This window comes from Candoia aspera, chromosome 2, assembly GCF_035149785.1.
Source record: "Candoia aspera isolate rCanAsp1 chromosome 2, rCanAsp1.hap2, whole genome shotgun sequence".
NCBI lineage: Eukaryota > Metazoa > Chordata > Lepidosauria > Squamata > Boidae > Candoia > Candoia aspera.
Window position 1 is genome coordinate 16,576,393 of NC_086154.1, and position 16,070 is coordinate 16,592,462.

The 16,070-nt window shown below is 48.1% G+C and overlaps 1 protein-coding gene across 1 annotated transcript in view; it reads right to left on the minus strand.

Annotated features, from left to right (window-relative positions):
• Positions 1-15,721, minus strand: part of GNL1 (G protein nucleolar 1 (putative)) — a 38,036-nt gene extending 22,315 nt beyond the window's left edge. The window contains exons 1-2 of the mRNA XM_063291323.1: positions 15,563-15,721; positions 5,332-5,500 (exon numbers count right to left, since the gene is read on the minus strand). Of these exons, the coding sequence (XP_063147393.1) occupies positions 5,332-5,500; positions 15,563-15,638 (245 nt within the window). The 5' untranslated portion in view covers positions 15,639-15,721. The remainder of the gene's footprint in view (positions 1-5,331; positions 5,501-15,562) is intronic.
• Between the last annotated feature and the right edge of the window lie 349 nt (positions 15,722-16,070).

Consider the following 16,070-nt stretch of genomic DNA (forward strand, 5'->3'; position numbering starts at 1 on the left):
ACAGAACGGCGAAAGCTCCGTTATAATGGCGGCAATCAAACTCTCTGCCGGCAACGGAGTCACCACGGCCGCGGCACTAGTGGACTCGGGGTGCTCGAAAAACCTGATCCACCCCGACATAGTCGCCAAACTCGACCTCCGCTGCTCCCCCCTCCCCACGCCGCTGGCATTCCACCAGCTGGACGGCTCAACAGTGGGAGGGAAACCAGCCACGATGCAGACCGAGCCGGTCACCCTGCAAATGGGCACCCACACCGAACGCACATCGTTCGTAGTCACCCACATAGGACGACCCATCGCAGTCTTGGGAATGCCATGGCTCGCGACAAACAACCCGCGCATCGACTGGGAGACCCGCACCTTCCTATTCGGCGACGGCGAGTACCGGGCGCCAGTCCCGGCGGGCAGAACCAACCCCACGGTGGGACGAGCAGAGGCGGCTACCCAGGACAACACAGCTACCCCAGCTGACCTACCGGAACAATACGCTGACTTCTCCGAGGTCTTCGGAGAGGTGGAAGCTGATCAACTACCCCCCCACCGCAAGACGGACTGTCGGATTGACCTGCTGCCCGACGTCCCCTTACCTAGACCGAAGATCTACTCGATGACCCCGAAGGAGATGGCAACCCTCTGGGAGTTCATCGATAAAAACCTAGAGAGGGGATTCATAGAGCCAGCATGCTCACCGGTCGGAGCCCCCGTCTTATTCCGGGAGAAAAAAGACGGCACCCTACGGCTCTGCACCGACTACCGGGGCCTAAACGCGGCTTCCCTGTCCAATAAATACCCCTTACCCCTGGTAAAAGATATGCTCGCCCACCTGTCCACGGGCAAGGTCTTCTCCAAGCTGGACCTTCGCGAGGCGTACTACCGCATCCGAATCAGGGAGGGGGACGAATGGAAAACTGCATTCAACTGCCCCCTAGGCGCCTTCCAGTACAAAGTGCTGCCGTTCGGACTAGCGGGGGCCCCGGGGGTGTTTATGCAGCTCATCAATGAGGTTCTGCATGAACACCTGTTCAAAGGGGTCCTCGTCTACATAGACGACGTCCTTATCTACACCAAAACGCACGAGGAACATGTGACCCTAGTCAGACAAGTCCTCGATAAGCTAAGAAGGGCGCAGCTCTATGCCAAACCCTCAAAGTGCGAATTCCATAAAGCGCGCCTAGACTACCTGGGGTACCGAATCTCCAGAGACGGCATAGAAATGGACCTCGCAAAAGTCGAGGCGGTGGTGAACTGGGAACGCCCCCGCAACAGACGCCAACTCCAGAGCTTCCTCGGCTTCGCGAATTTTTACAGGTCATTCGCCCGGGGGTTCGCGGAGATAGCCCTCCCCCTAACGGACCTCCTCAAAACCAAAGGAGTGGGGGACACCCGACGCGCCAAGAACCCGGGCACAGTACTGAATTGGACTCCCGCGTGCCAGACCGCATTCAATAAGCTGAAAGCGCTGTTCACCACAGAGCCAATCCTCGCGCACCCGGACCCAGAACGGCCGTTCGTGGTCCAAGCCGACGCCTCAGACTTCTCCCTGGGGGCCATCCTACTCCAAAAGGACCCCACAGGAGTCCTGAAACCATGCGCCTACCTGTCGAGGAAATTCTCCGAGACAGAAAGGCGATGGCACGTCTGGGAGAAGGAAGCCTTCACGGTAAAATCGGCGCTGGAAACATGGAGACACCTACTCGAAGGAGCCGCCCAACCATTCGAGGTCTGGACCGACCACCGGAACCTCGAGGCCCTCTGAACGCCCAGACGCCTCAGCCCAAAACAGGTCCGATGGGCCCAATTCTTCAGCCGCTTCAACTTTCAGCTGAAGTTCATGCCGGGTAAAAAGAACTTCCTGGCCGACGCCCTTTCCCGACTGCCCCAAGACGAAGAGCCCGCCCCAGACACGATCGGGACGGTCCTATCCGCTTCCCAACTGGGGATGGCGGTGACCACCCGGAGCGGCGCTCGGAGGCAGCACAACTCTACGGCGCAACCGACGGCGGGGCAACCAATGACCAGACGACGCCAACCGCAACTGCCAGGGGGGATACGCACGGACCTCACCGCCGCCCTCAAAACCGACCCCTGGTTCCTAGCAAACCCCGACAAGGTAACGATGGCACAGGACCTGGCATGGGGGGAAGGCAGAATCTATGTCCCGGACTCGCAACGCCAAGCGATCTTGCACAGATCCCACGACACCAAGCAAGCGGGACACTTTGGGTTCCTTAAGACCCTGCACCTAACAAGGCGGCAATTCTGGTGGCCCGCGCTAAGACGGGACGTGAAAGCCTACGTAGCGTCCTGCCCAACATGCGCCAGAGCCAAACGGGCACCAGGCAAGCCCTCGGGACTTTTACAACAGGTGGCGGAACCCTCCCGCCCATGGGAGGAAATCTCCATGGATTTTATAGTAGACCTCCCACCCAGCCAGAAGAAAACGGCCATTTGGGTGGTGAAAGACTACTTTTCGAAACAGGCCCACTTCATCCCCTGCGCATCGGTCCCGTCCGCACAACAACTAGCCAAACTCTTCCTCATACACGTGTACAGGTTACACGGATGTCCCGCACGTGTCGTGACCGACAGGGGCACACAATTCACTTCTAAATTCTGGCGGGCCTTCCTAAAGCTGACGGGCACCCAACAAGCCCTATCCACGGCCTGGCACCCCCAGACGGACGGAGCCACAGAGGTCCTCAATGCCACCCTAGAACAATTTATACGCTCATACACCAACTACCACCAAGACGACTGGGTCGAACTGCTCCCGTTCGCCGAAGTCGCATACAACAACGCCGTCCACACGAGCACGGGGAAAACTCCGTTCGAAGTAGTCTCGGGGCGCGACTTCGTCCCCATACCGGAGCTACCACAACCGCCGGGACCACAGGTGGACGCTAGTGACTGGGGACGGAAGATTGCGGAATCGTGGCCAATAATCACGGCAGCGCTGAAGGAAGCACAGGCGGCCTACAAAGAGCAGGCCGACAAGCACCGGCGCCAGCAACCGACGTTCCAGGCTGGGGATATGGTCTACCTATCCACCAAATTCCTAAAGTCGCCCCAACCCTCGAAAAAACTGGGGCCTAAGTACATCGGGCCGCTCCGAGTCACACAGATAGTGAACCCGGTGGCAATACGCCTGGACCTGCCGCACAACCTACGGAGACTCCACCCGGTATTCCACACCAGCCTCCTGAAACCTGCAACTACCTCTCGATGGCACCCAAGCACGCCACTGCCCTCACCAGTGATGATCGACGGCCAACATCACTTCGAAGTAAGGGACATACTCGACTCCCGCAGGCAACGGGGAACTTTACACTATTTGGTCAGGTGGAAACACTTCCCCCACCCAGAATGGGTGGCGGCGCACGTTAAAGCGCCTGACCTGACCCGGGCATTTCACCGGGCGTACCCCGACAAGCCTAAGGTGAGACAAGCAAACCGGCACCTGCACACCCCCTCCCCCGCGGGCCCCCCCCGCCTACCGCGCCCCAAGGGAAAGGGCCCCCCCCAAGCCCGCGACTTGGGTGGACCTCCCCCCCCCGGGACTCCCCCCCCCTGCCCCGGGCCCACGAGGGAGTGACAAGCGGTCGCCAGCACCCTCCCCCCGCCCCGGGCCCACGGGGGAGTGGCAATCAAGTCACCTGTGCATGCCTGGGGGCAACGCCCAGGATGCACACATAACAAAGCCGACGCACTTAGAATAAAAATAAGGGCCCTACCTGGAGCTGATAAGCACCCGACCAGCCACGCCTCTCTCCTCGCCGAACTGAGCCAAACAAGCAGGGTGTGGCCGGAGCATGCGCACGCCCAGGGTGTGGTCGGGGCATGCGCACTGGGAACACACCCTAGATGGACACGAGGTAGAGGGCGGAACAAAGGGAGGGGCGAAAACACTCCGGCGGGAAATTCAAAAAAAAAAAAAATTTTGACAGCTCTCCTAGGGGACAACCTGCAAGCCAGGGGGGGGCACTATTTGGAAGGGGGGCGGTATGTCATGAGTGCCGATGAGCTGAAGACATCAGCACATCGGCACACATGACAAAGACAAGGAAGCAGAAGGAAGGGATACAAAATAAGCATAGCACGCAAAGCCATCACGACACAAAGAGAAGGAAAAGAAGACAAAGACAAGGCGGATCACGAGGCACACCCAAGCTATTAGCAGGAGCGCCACGGAGATCGCCCAGCGGACAGCAATCATCGGCTGAAGGAGGAGACCGATGATGGGCGATCCCGGGGCACCCGCAGGGGCCCCGCAACCCTACACCTACCGGCACGAAAGGATGCAGGACAAAGGGCGGGTGACGTAACCTAAGGAGAGGGGGCGCTGACCGGCGCGGGGTATTTAAACCCCGCACCGGCGCGCTCCCTTCACTCTCAGCTTTTTTCCACAACTGACACTACGTGAGAAATAAAACAGAACCTGCTTCAACTGAACCAGTGTCTGTGCTTTACTCAGCGGTAGGCAGTGCATGACAATTTGTTAGATTTATATCCTGCCTTTCCTTCAAAATCAGGGTTTTCTAATATTCCACTGTAAGCCTGTCTTATCCAGGCCTCTGAACGAGATATCTTGTAACTTATTCCATTCTTTAACATTATAAAAAGAAAAATCATATTTGAGTCAAGCCTACAGACGTCAGCCTTTTACTGATCCAAAAAACTGGAAAGTCAAGAGATAGAATTTTTAAAACATAAGATTCAGGTTTATCAACTGAAAAATGCAGTCATTTGAATGTTTTCTTTGAAGGAAGCCATGTTAGAGGGAATTACTCCCTAATAATATCCTTAACTGTAGTAATTATTACTAAATACGTTCCAATATTGCTTTCAGACTACAAACACAAAAATAAGCTGAATAGTTCACAAGAACCTTAAGTGATACAATCATAAAAATACAATAAAATATTCAATAAAAATATAACAGCATAACACCATCAAAACTATCAGAGATAAATCTCATCCAATGTTTATAAGATGAAGAGACCAGACTGATCTTTTTTTGACAATGAACACTGGGTGTCAGACAAGCTTCTCTGGAAAGAACCTCATAATCAAGCAAGCAAACCCCAAAAGTCATCTTTTCCTAACTAGGTGTCCTCCATGGGAATGGTGACTCCAGGAATTCCAACCAGCATAGCTAAGCCTGTGAAGTTCTTCAAGTGCAGGTGAGGTAGTCCTCAACAGAGAACACAACTTCAGATGGTTGGGCATGTTCTGCTCATCTCCAATTATCTTATAGCTAACCACCATGATGGAGAGTGGCAGATTGGGGAAGGTGACCTTAGTTCTTGTTCACTCAGAAATCTTCTATATTACCTGTTGGGATCATAGCCCCGTTCACCCGGCTTGCGGACCTGAGGCTGCTGATTGAGTTTGCGGACCTGCAGAGAGAAAGACTCGCTATCCGATGTGTCCGTGTGCTCCTCATGTCGATCGTGGCTGCCACTCCGGCTGTTTGAACTTGACCTCACACCATCTTGAAAGCCTGGAAAGACAGCAAAGGGAAAACCAACAAAGAGAGTTAGCCTATCTTACACGTGGGTTGCAACGGTTTCTTCAATAATGATTGCATTTGACATTACAGGTAGTCCTTGACTTACAACCATTCATTTAGCAACCATTCGAAGTTATGACGGTGCTGAAAAAAGTGACTCACAATCGGTCCTCACATTTATCACTGTCGCAGCATTTCCCCCCACAGTCACATGATCAAAATTCGGGTGCTTGGCAACTGGCACGTATCTACGACAGTTGCAGCGTCCCAGGATCATGATTGCCATTTGCAACCTTCCCAGCTGGCTTCCAACAAGCTAAATCAACAGGGAACTGCATGATTTGCTTGACAACTGCTGCAAAAAATGTCATAAAATCGGGTGCAGTCACATGATGCCCCTCTTAACAACCGTACCACTTAACCACAAGTTTTCCGGTCGGTATTGTGGTCATAAATCACAGGCTAAAGCAGAGGCAGGCTATTTGATACTCTCAGATTTTCAGACTCCAAGTGCCATCGGTCTTAGCCAGCTCTGGTTTTACACAAGCTGCACCAGCCTCGTCCAAGAGGAAGAGCTTGACAACACTCATTGCCACTTGAGTTAGACTGTGCGTTCCCACGCCATGCAACGTCAAGATCTCTATTCGATATTAACTACGCTTTGCTTGAGCAAAACAACTTCAGAAACCAGCTGGCAGGAGCAACAGTTTGCGCTTCGGTATGTCGCCACAGCTGAACAACAGGGGCTCCCAGCTGCTCGCGGGAAGACGCCGAGAACATGCAAGCTGGGAGACGTCTAGGCCTCTTCACATTATGCTCAAACAAGGTTAGCTCCATGCTGTGGGAACCCGGGAAAGGGCTAAAGCCCAACTGCTCAGACTGAGACTGCTGGGGGGAGCAGCCTTAACCTTCAGAACCCCTAGATTCCAGTTCAAACGCTGAGAAAATGGGAGGGAAGCAACACAGTGGGAACTTGGATACAGACAACAGGCAATGTTGGAATCCAGACAGCCGTGGATTCTGCCCACATTTCTGTTTGGGTGAGGCTGAAAGCAAGAAAACAGAACTACTCCAGAACCTGTGGGTGCTGAAAGGCAAATAGAGAAAAGAGAACGAAAGCTGTTCCTGGGAGGGGAAGGGAGCCTTCTACAGAGAGAAAAGTCTAGTTCCAAAAGAAATAGGGAGGACGAGCAGGGAAGGGAGGGGAGAAGGGACTCACCGCCAGATTGGTGGGGTTTGCACTGTATGATGCTGGATGAGCTCAGCGCTTCGACCTTGGCAGGAGAAGCACAAAGAATCATTCTCAGAAACAACCGACTTCCTGAGATTCTGAAGTGATTTTCCACTGAGGGAGGGAGATGGGGCTGAGCGATTGGAGAGGATGACTCTACTTGAAGGAGGGGCCAGTATTCTTGATCTCAGCTGCTCCCACCACACATGCATCTGGTCTAGCATGTAGATTTCTCAACCTTGGCAGCTTGAAGATGTGTGGACTTCAACTCCCAGAATTCCCCAGCCAGCCATGGCTGGCTGGGGAATTCTGGGAGTTGAAGTCCACACATCTTCAAGCTGCCAAGGTTGAGAAACGCTGATCTAGATAGATTGTGGGTAAGGAAAACACCTTGGCAGACCAAGGGTTCAGGGCACAAAGCAGAAGCAAGAGATTCCATTTCTTCTTTCACTGAGTGCAGAAGAAGACCTCCCTAAGGGAGACCCCCCTCCCAAAGCGTTTAGATACATAGTCTGTGTATACACAATAATGCACTTTTGACCCCAGTGGGCGATTCTCTAGCCCAGCCTTTCTCAACATTTTAACCCTGGAAATATTTTTCAGGCCTGAGGGAACCCCTGCACATTCAGGCTCCAATATAGGCCAGAAGTTGCAAAAGTATTATATTCCTTTCATGGGTAGGCCTGCATATATGCATTAACTGCGTCCTTAAACTAAAAATAACGAAGCTTACCTCTTTAATGTGAAATTGCCTGAAGTTGAAATAACTTTTTAAATAAATCGTGATCTCCCAGGGAACCCCTAGTGACCTCTCATGGAGCCCAAGGGTCCCACAGAACCCTGGTTGAGAAACCCTGGACTAGCATGTAAATTTCCACTCTGAGAATGCTCAGAAATGGCCATGTTGTCTGGGAATTCCAGGGATTGGTCCATACAGCTACACAAGGTTACAACAGTGAGCAAGACAACCAGATGTCCATCATCCCAGAATAATATGAAGTCGTTTCCCTAATACCCAGTTGGGCTTGTTACCATTTGTCAAGTCGCTAAAGCACTATTTCCTTGTAGAGGCACGTCTTGTGAATATGTTTGCATGGGGACAATTTTGACCCCAAACCAGGGAGATAAAATTGCTTTTTTTCTCAATGCTCTTTTCACTGGTGAATTGGGCATAAAAATGCCTATGGCGCATTCCTTCTTGCACATTATTTACTCCTTTGCAAAAAACAGTCCCCCGTCCCTCCCATTTTAGGCACCTATAGCTTTCTTTCCATACACAAAACTTGCTTGGCAAAAAGGGGAAACAAATCAATGATTATTTTACCACGGCTACATTTCTTTGCATGTCTCAGCCATTGTTAGTATATCAGGATATCAATTGTCCCGTAGCATCTTTCAAGCAAAGCACGCTTCAGAGAATTTAGGGTTTTTTTCTGACAACATAACCCTGTTTTGATTTTCAAAGAGTTGAAACCCAGGCTGAGAGTATGTATGTATGTGATTTCTATAGCCGCCCATCTCAACAAGTGACTCTGGGCGGCTTACAACAATAACTCTGGGCGGCTTACAACAAGTTACGATTACAAGCAGCCTGCAGTTCCAGCTGTCTCAAGGGGCTGCAGATCTGCTTGTTTCAAATACCTTTTAGCCAAGATATGCTGTTATTTTGGCAGTTATGGCTTCTTGATGGCTACTGTTTGGCCTTCACTTGAACCTTGATGTAAACTAAGCAAATGCTGCTTAGACCAGTGTTTCTCAACCTTGGCCAGTTTAAGATGTGTGGACTTCAACTCCCAAAATTATGCAGATTATGGATTCCAATCCACTACTCAAGTGTAAGAATCTTAATTACAGGCAGTCCTCGCTTAATGACAATTGGGACTGGAATTTGGTTGCTAAGCGAAGCAGTCATTAAGTAAATCTGACCTGATTTTATGACTTTTTTTGCAAGGGATCTTAAGTGAATCACCGTGGGCATTAAGCAAACCACGTGATTGTTAAGTGAATCACACAGTTCCCCATGATTTTACTTGCCAGAAAGGTCGAAAATGGTGATCACATTACCACGGGATGCTGTGATGGTCATAAATGCGAACCGGTTGCCAAGCGCCCAAATCATGATCACATGACCACAGGGATGCTGCGACAGTCATAAGTGTGAGAACTGGTCATAAGTCATTTTTTTCAACACCGTTGTAAGTCTGAGCCATCACTAAACAAATGGTGGTTAAGTGAGGACTACCTGTAAAACACCCCTGATAAATGTCCATTGAGATTCTGCTTAAAGACATCCAGTGAAAGGGAGCCCACCAGGTTTCTGAATCAATACTTCTATTGTTGAATAGCCTTTCCTAGTAGGAAAATGAAGTAGCACACCTTATTTCATACATATTTAATACATTTAATAAATAAATTTATTTCAATTAAATGTAACATGCCCAGTTGCCAAGTTCTTCTACTCTCACAAAGCCAGTGAAGAATCTTGAGAAACTTCCAACAAATATGGCTAATTAAAGTCACGCCAATTGTTCCACGTGGCTCCTGCATTTGTTGAAAAAGTGTTTTAACTTGACTTTCCTCAAAAAAGAGTCAAAAGTTTTTCACATTTGAAAATATTACTTACCGTAGTGGAGTCAAAGTAAAAGAAACCTATAAATAACAAAGCTAAAACAACATCTAACATCACAGTGATCCAAATATACGCCCCAACCACAGAAGCTGAAGAAGCTGAAGTAGAGCAGTTCTATGAGGATCTGCAGCACCTACTGGACAACAGGCCTAAAAGAGATGTTATTTTCATCACAGGAGACTGGAATGCTAAGGTGGGCAGTCAAATGACACCTCGAATTACAGGTAAGCATGGCCTGGGAGAACAAAACGAAGCAGGACATAGGCTGATAGAATTTTGCCAAGACAACTCACTCTGCATAACAAACACTCTCTTCCAGCAACCTAAGAGACGGCTTTATACATGGACTTCCCCAGATGGACAACACCGAAATCAGATTGATTACATCCTTTGCAGCCAAAGGTGGCGGACATCTGTACAGTCGGTAAAAACAAGGCCTGGAGCTGACTGTAGTTCAGATCACGAACTTCTTCTTGCACAATTTAGGATCAGACTAAAGAGATTAGGGAAGACCCACAGATCAGCTAGATATGAGCTCACTAATATTCCTAAGGAATATGCAGTGGAGGTGAAGAATAGATTTAAGGGACTGGACTTAGTAGATAGGGTCCAGGAAGAACTCTGGACAGAAGTTGGCAGCATTGTTCAGGAGGCGGCAACAAAATACATCCCCAAAAAAGAGAAAACCAAGAAGGCAAAATGGCTGTCTGCTGAGACACTAGAAGTAGCCCAAGAAAGAAGGAAAGCAAAAGGCAACAGTGATAGGGGGAGATATGCCCAATTAAATGCAAAATTCCAGAGGTTAGCCAGAAGAGATAAGGAATTATTTTTAAACAAGCAATGCACAGAAGTGGAAGAAGACAATAGAACAGGAAGGACAAGAGACCTCTTCCAGAAAATTAGAAACATTGGAGGTAAATTCCAGGCAAAAATGGGTATGATCAAAAACAAAGATGGCAAGGACCTAACAGAAGAAGAAGAGATCAAGAAAAGGTGGCAAGAATATACAGAAGACCTGTATAGGAAGGATAACAATATCAGGGATAGCTTTGACGGGGTGGTCAGTGAGCTAGAGCCAGACATCCTGAAGAGTGAGGTTGAGTGGGCCTTAAGAAGCATTGCTAATAACAAGGCAACAGGAGACGACGGCATCCCAGCTGAACTGTTCAAAATCTTGCAAGATGATGCTGTCAAGGTAATGCATGCTATATGCCAGCAAATTTGGAAAACACAAGAATGGCCATCAGACTGGAAAAAATCAACTTATATCCCCATACCAAAAAAGGGAAACACTAAAGAATGTTCAAACTATCGAACAGTGGCACTCATTTCACATGCCAGTAAGGCAATGCTCAAGATCCTGCAAGGTAGACTTCAGCAATTCATGGAGCGAGAATTGCCAGATGTACAAGCTGGGTTTAGAAAAGGCAGAGGAACTAGAGACCAAATTGCCAATATCCGCTGGATAATGGAAAAAGCCAGGGAGTTTCAGAAAAACATCTATTTCTGTTTTATTGACTATTCTAAAGCCTTTGACTGTGTGGACCATAACAAATTGTGGCAAGTTCTTAGTGGTATGGGGATACCAAGTCATCTTGTATGCCTCCTGAAGAATCTGTATAACGACCAAGTAGCAACAGTAAGAACAGACCACGGAACAACAGACTGGTTTAAGATTGGGAAAGGAGTACGGCAGGGCTGTATCCTCTCACCCTACCTATTCAACTTGTACGCAGAACACATCATACGACAAGCTGGCCTTGAGGAATCCAAGGCTGGAGTTAAAATCTCTGGAAGAAACATTAACAATCTCAGATATGCAGATGATACCACTTTGATGGCTGAAAGCGAAGAGGAACTGAGGAGCCTTATGATGAAGGTGAAAGAAGAAAGTGCAAAAGCTGGTTTGCAGCTAAACCTCAAAAAAACCAAGATTATGGCAACCAGCTTGATTGATAACTGGCAAATAGAGGGAGAAAATGTAGAAGCAGTGAAAGACTTTGTATTCCTAGGTGCGAAGATTACTGCAGATGCTGACTGCAGTCAGGAAATCAGAAGACGCTTAATCCTTGGAAGAAGAGCAATGACAAATCTCGATAAAATAGTTAAGAGCAGAGACATCACACTGACAACAAAGGTCCGCATAGTTAAAGCAATGGTGTTCCCCGTAGTAACATATGGCTGCGAGAGCTGGACCATAAGGAAGGCTGAGCGAAGGAAGATCGATGCTTTTGAACTGTGGTGTTGGAGGAAAATTCTGAGAGTGCCTTGGACTGCAAGAAGATCAAACCAGTCCATCCTCCAGGAAATCAAGCCAGACTGCTCACTTGAGGGAATGATATTCAAGGCAAAACTGAAATACTTTGGCCACATAATGAGAAGACAGGACACCCTGGAGAAGATGCTGATGCTAGGGAGAGTTGAAGGCAAAAGGAAGAGGGGCCGACCAAGGGCAAGGTGGATGGATGATATTCTAGAGGTGACCGACTCGTCCCTGAGGAAGCTGGGGGTGTTGACGACTGACAGGAAGCTCTGGCGTGGGCTGGTCCATGAAGTCACGAAGAGTCGGAAGCGACTAAACGAATAAACAACAACAAAAACAACATCAAGAAGAAAAAAAAGTCTGTGAAAAGGATTTCCAGCAGAGTTAAAGCCAGTGAGAACAATCCAAATCCCTCCGTACAAAGCAAGCTAACAATGAAAAGCCATGACGGCCATTAACAAGACAGGATAGATAACAAGCAGGACTGTAAATTCTTAAAAAAAAATACTGATGGATACTTGGCTACTTGGGGGAGTAACTGGATGGCACAAGCCAGTTTTACCCTTAACCATCTGCCCATTCAAAGGTGAATAATGGCAAGATGAACTCCACCTATCACAAACAACATGATGTAGGCTTGTCTTACTTAAATCACAGGTGGGGAGAAATATAGTAAAGCATCCTATTCATTCAACCCCCTCCTGGGCTACCTGTTTGCTAACATCAACAGGAGCATAGCTCAGAGACAGTGTCCTGACTTGGGGATGAGGGAAAGAGGGAGTAGAGCAGCGTTGCCCAACCTTGGGAACATTAAGATGTGTGGACTTCAACTCCCAGAATTCCCCAGGCAGCCATGTGTTTTCTTAGAAGGCTAGAGCAGTTTGGCGTAGTGGTGAAGGCACCGGGCTAGAAACCGGGAGACTGTGAGTTCTAGTCCTGCTTTATACGCAAAGCCAGCTGGATGATCTTGGGCCAGTCACTCTTGCTCAGCCCTCGGAAGGAGGCAATGGCAAACCATTTCCAAAAATCTTGCCAAGAACACTGCAGGGACTAGAGTTGCTAGGAGTCAAAACTGACTTGAAGGCACCAAAAAAAAAAAGGGGGGGGGAGGATCACAGTTTAATTAAACACAGTTTAATTAAAACAGCCTTCAAGCATTAATCTGATAGCTATAGAATGCAAGAAACTCCATGTACCATACCTGGCTTGCAAAATCTCATATAGCTATGCATGGCAACAAAGGGTTTTTTCCGTATCTCTTTGCTGCCCTCTAGTGATCTTCTGGAATTTTACAGCACTGATCTGATACCTTTTATATAAATGGACAATGTAGGAGGAGAGCCACGTCTATGGGGGCAAAAAATCAGCAGGAGCCTGGTAGTACCTTTTCCGACTAATATATTTTTATTAAAAGGCTGCAGCTCACTTTATTAGAAGCATAGCCGCATCCAGTGTTTCTCAACCATGGGAACTTTAAGATGGGTGGACTTCATGCTGGCTGGGGAATTCTGGGAGTCGAAGTCCACCCATTTTAAAGTTGCCAGGGTTGGAAAATGCTGGCTTAGACTATTTTTTTCTTTGAAAAATGATATTGGTGGTTTTCTATTATTGGAATTGTAGCTTTACAGTTTCACCTGTTTTGAATTGCCCTGGAAGGACACTGCTCTGAAAAGCTGCCCCCAAATATGTTCTCAGCACCATTTGAATTGAATGTGGGACTCTTCCTAGACTCCAGCGTATTATAGAAAATGGATTGTTACGACCATCAGTTAAAGGACAGTGACACATGACTACTTTCCTATTTTCTGCTATGTCTTTGGAAGCTGCCACACAAAAGTTTTGCTCCGAGCCAGCTGCCTATTTAATTCCCTGCAGTGTTATTTCAGTACTATTAGCACACAATTCATAACCCTCCAAAATCTTCTTTCATCCTACCCCGTCATGAAGGCTTAGCTTTTTTTTTCAGCGTTCTGCACAGTAACCGTTTACATTCCCCCCCTCCCCTTTGTAAAATGCCCTCAGTGACTTTACACAAGAGGTCCCAATGCTTCTCTTTTGCTCCCTCTTCTAAAGATGCTAAAGTCAACAAAATCTTCCAGGCAGCCTGGACCACTCCTGCTATTTTTAAATACACTCACATCAGAAATGATTGTATTAGATGAGTATGAATGGCTCGTGGTTATGCAGCTATAAGAAGATACCACCCAGGGACATTATCACTGATGCAAATTCATTTTTAAAGTGATTTTTTTTCACTGATTACACCACACATGTCCGTCAGTAATCAAAAAGCCCCACATCTCTGTAGAAAATCATTACTGCAAGACCTGACTCAGGAATAAAAGGTTAGGCCCACATATGCATCACCGTCAAGCATCACAGGGAAGAATATGGAACAGGCCTGTGCAATTGGCAACCCACCATGCTAAACAGAGGACACCTGTCATGTATGACAGACCATGAGTGACTCAATGCACCTCTTAATTTTGCGGCCCCTAAACGCAGCTTGGCATAGAGCTGCAACATGCACAGGTTTCACATGAAATCTAGAAACTTTTCACTGCAATCCTAAACAGAATTCTGTATAATGAGGACACTGTGCAGCAGGATTCAGGAGTCCTGTCCACCTAAAAATCCTGGATTTGTGACAACTCATCCAGTACAAATGACATTCTTACCATTGCTACGTTATTCACTACATTTTTGTCTCACCCTACTTTCAAGGTACTCCCAGCCATTCTCTCACCCCCTATGCTGTCAGTCTTACAAAAACTCTATGAAGTATGTTAGTCTACTTCAAATGCCTGGCCCAAGGTTACCTAGGAGGGTTTTTGACCCCGCTGATATTTGGACACAAGTCTTTGGCATTTCTAGTACATTTTAACCACTGCAGCATACCTGTTTTCTCTGATATTAATTCCTCTGTCTTCTAAACTAAAGCCTTATACAGAATGGTTTGGAGATATTTAATAATAAATATAACTAGGAAGAAAATACAATTAAACATGAAAAGTAGAACGTAATGGGTGTCTATGGTCTCCCATATATATTTCTAGAGGAAAGTGCTGCTTCCCATGTCTGAAATATATTTCTTCCCCTCAATTTTGGGGAAATGAGGTTGTACTTATCAATGGGATAAGTAGTAGTTCTAATAAGCAGTTTAAGTGGGAAAAAGAGAGGGTGATATAATACCCACTGCATTGCAGATATTAGGGCAAAGAAATCCAGCTTTACAAAGAAACAGTTATCTTTCAATATGGCTTAGAAGACACAGGAGAAGCCATTCTGCAAAGATTTAGGAAGACGGCTTGGATTTATTTTGATCTAGATTAAGGGGAAAGTCGGAGCCAGGGACTGCTGCTTTCTCTACCAAGCTCAAGAGGTGGATTCTCTTAATTATTTGGTGAAATGGAGAAGGCTTAGCTGCTCCAAGAAAGAGTTGACATTTATATACAATAGCACTAAACACTGTCACTATCATAGCAGTCGTCTTAGTTAAATCAGGGGCGCCTTTCATGTTTGAGCGACTTAGAAAATTAGCCTTAGTTCAGATCTTCCAGAAGACAAAGGGAAGACTGGAAGAGGGAATGTCAAGCGCTTGCTAAATATTTTAGGGAAAGGGTTGTTATCTAACAAATCATTTCTCTCCACGTAACCCCAAAAGGAGGAAACGTAAAGGTCACACTTCTCTCCCGCCAGAACCAACGCTTCAAGTAGAGGAGCGCCCCAAAGGGGTCTGTGGATGACCATGAGATATGGGGGCAAACCCCCCTCCAGAACGTTATGGGATGTCCGAGGAAAAGGGACAATCCAGGTGCTAAGGACAGGAACTCCTGCACATGCTCCCAAGGAGGACGGGGAGCTCGGAAGATGCTCCAGATGTTTCTTGGAGGGAGAGGCGCCCCGCCCCCTCCCGCCGCCCCCTCTCACCCTGCCGCTTTCGCTCCCGTTTGTCCTGCAGCTGCTTCTTCTTCTGCTTAGCGCTGAACGGCCTCTTGCGGGGCATGTCCTGTCCCGGCTGCCGTCCCCTCCTCTTTCCTCTCCTCCAACAGCACCGAACTCGCAGCCCCGGAGTGAAGGAGAGGGGCGGAGCCACAAGAAAATTACTCCTTCGGCGGGGAGAAAAGGAACCAATAAACGCGGAGGAAGGGAGTGGAAGCACAGTGGAAGGGGCGGAGCCGGCGCGAACTAAAGAATGAGAGGTCGTGACGTAGAGGAGGGAAAACATCGAGCTGAAGGACGGGGGTGGTTGGGGCAATCCATTAGGGGCAGGCGAACAGGGGGAGAAGAGGTCGGAATGTGATGCGCTTGGGAAAGGAATGACAGCGACGATTATGGACTGTACCATCGAAAGCAGAAAAGCCTAGAGTTCATTATGCCCCCCTGCGGAATGTACCATTTCAGTCGGGGGAGGAAAGGACTGAGCCAAATTGTGCCT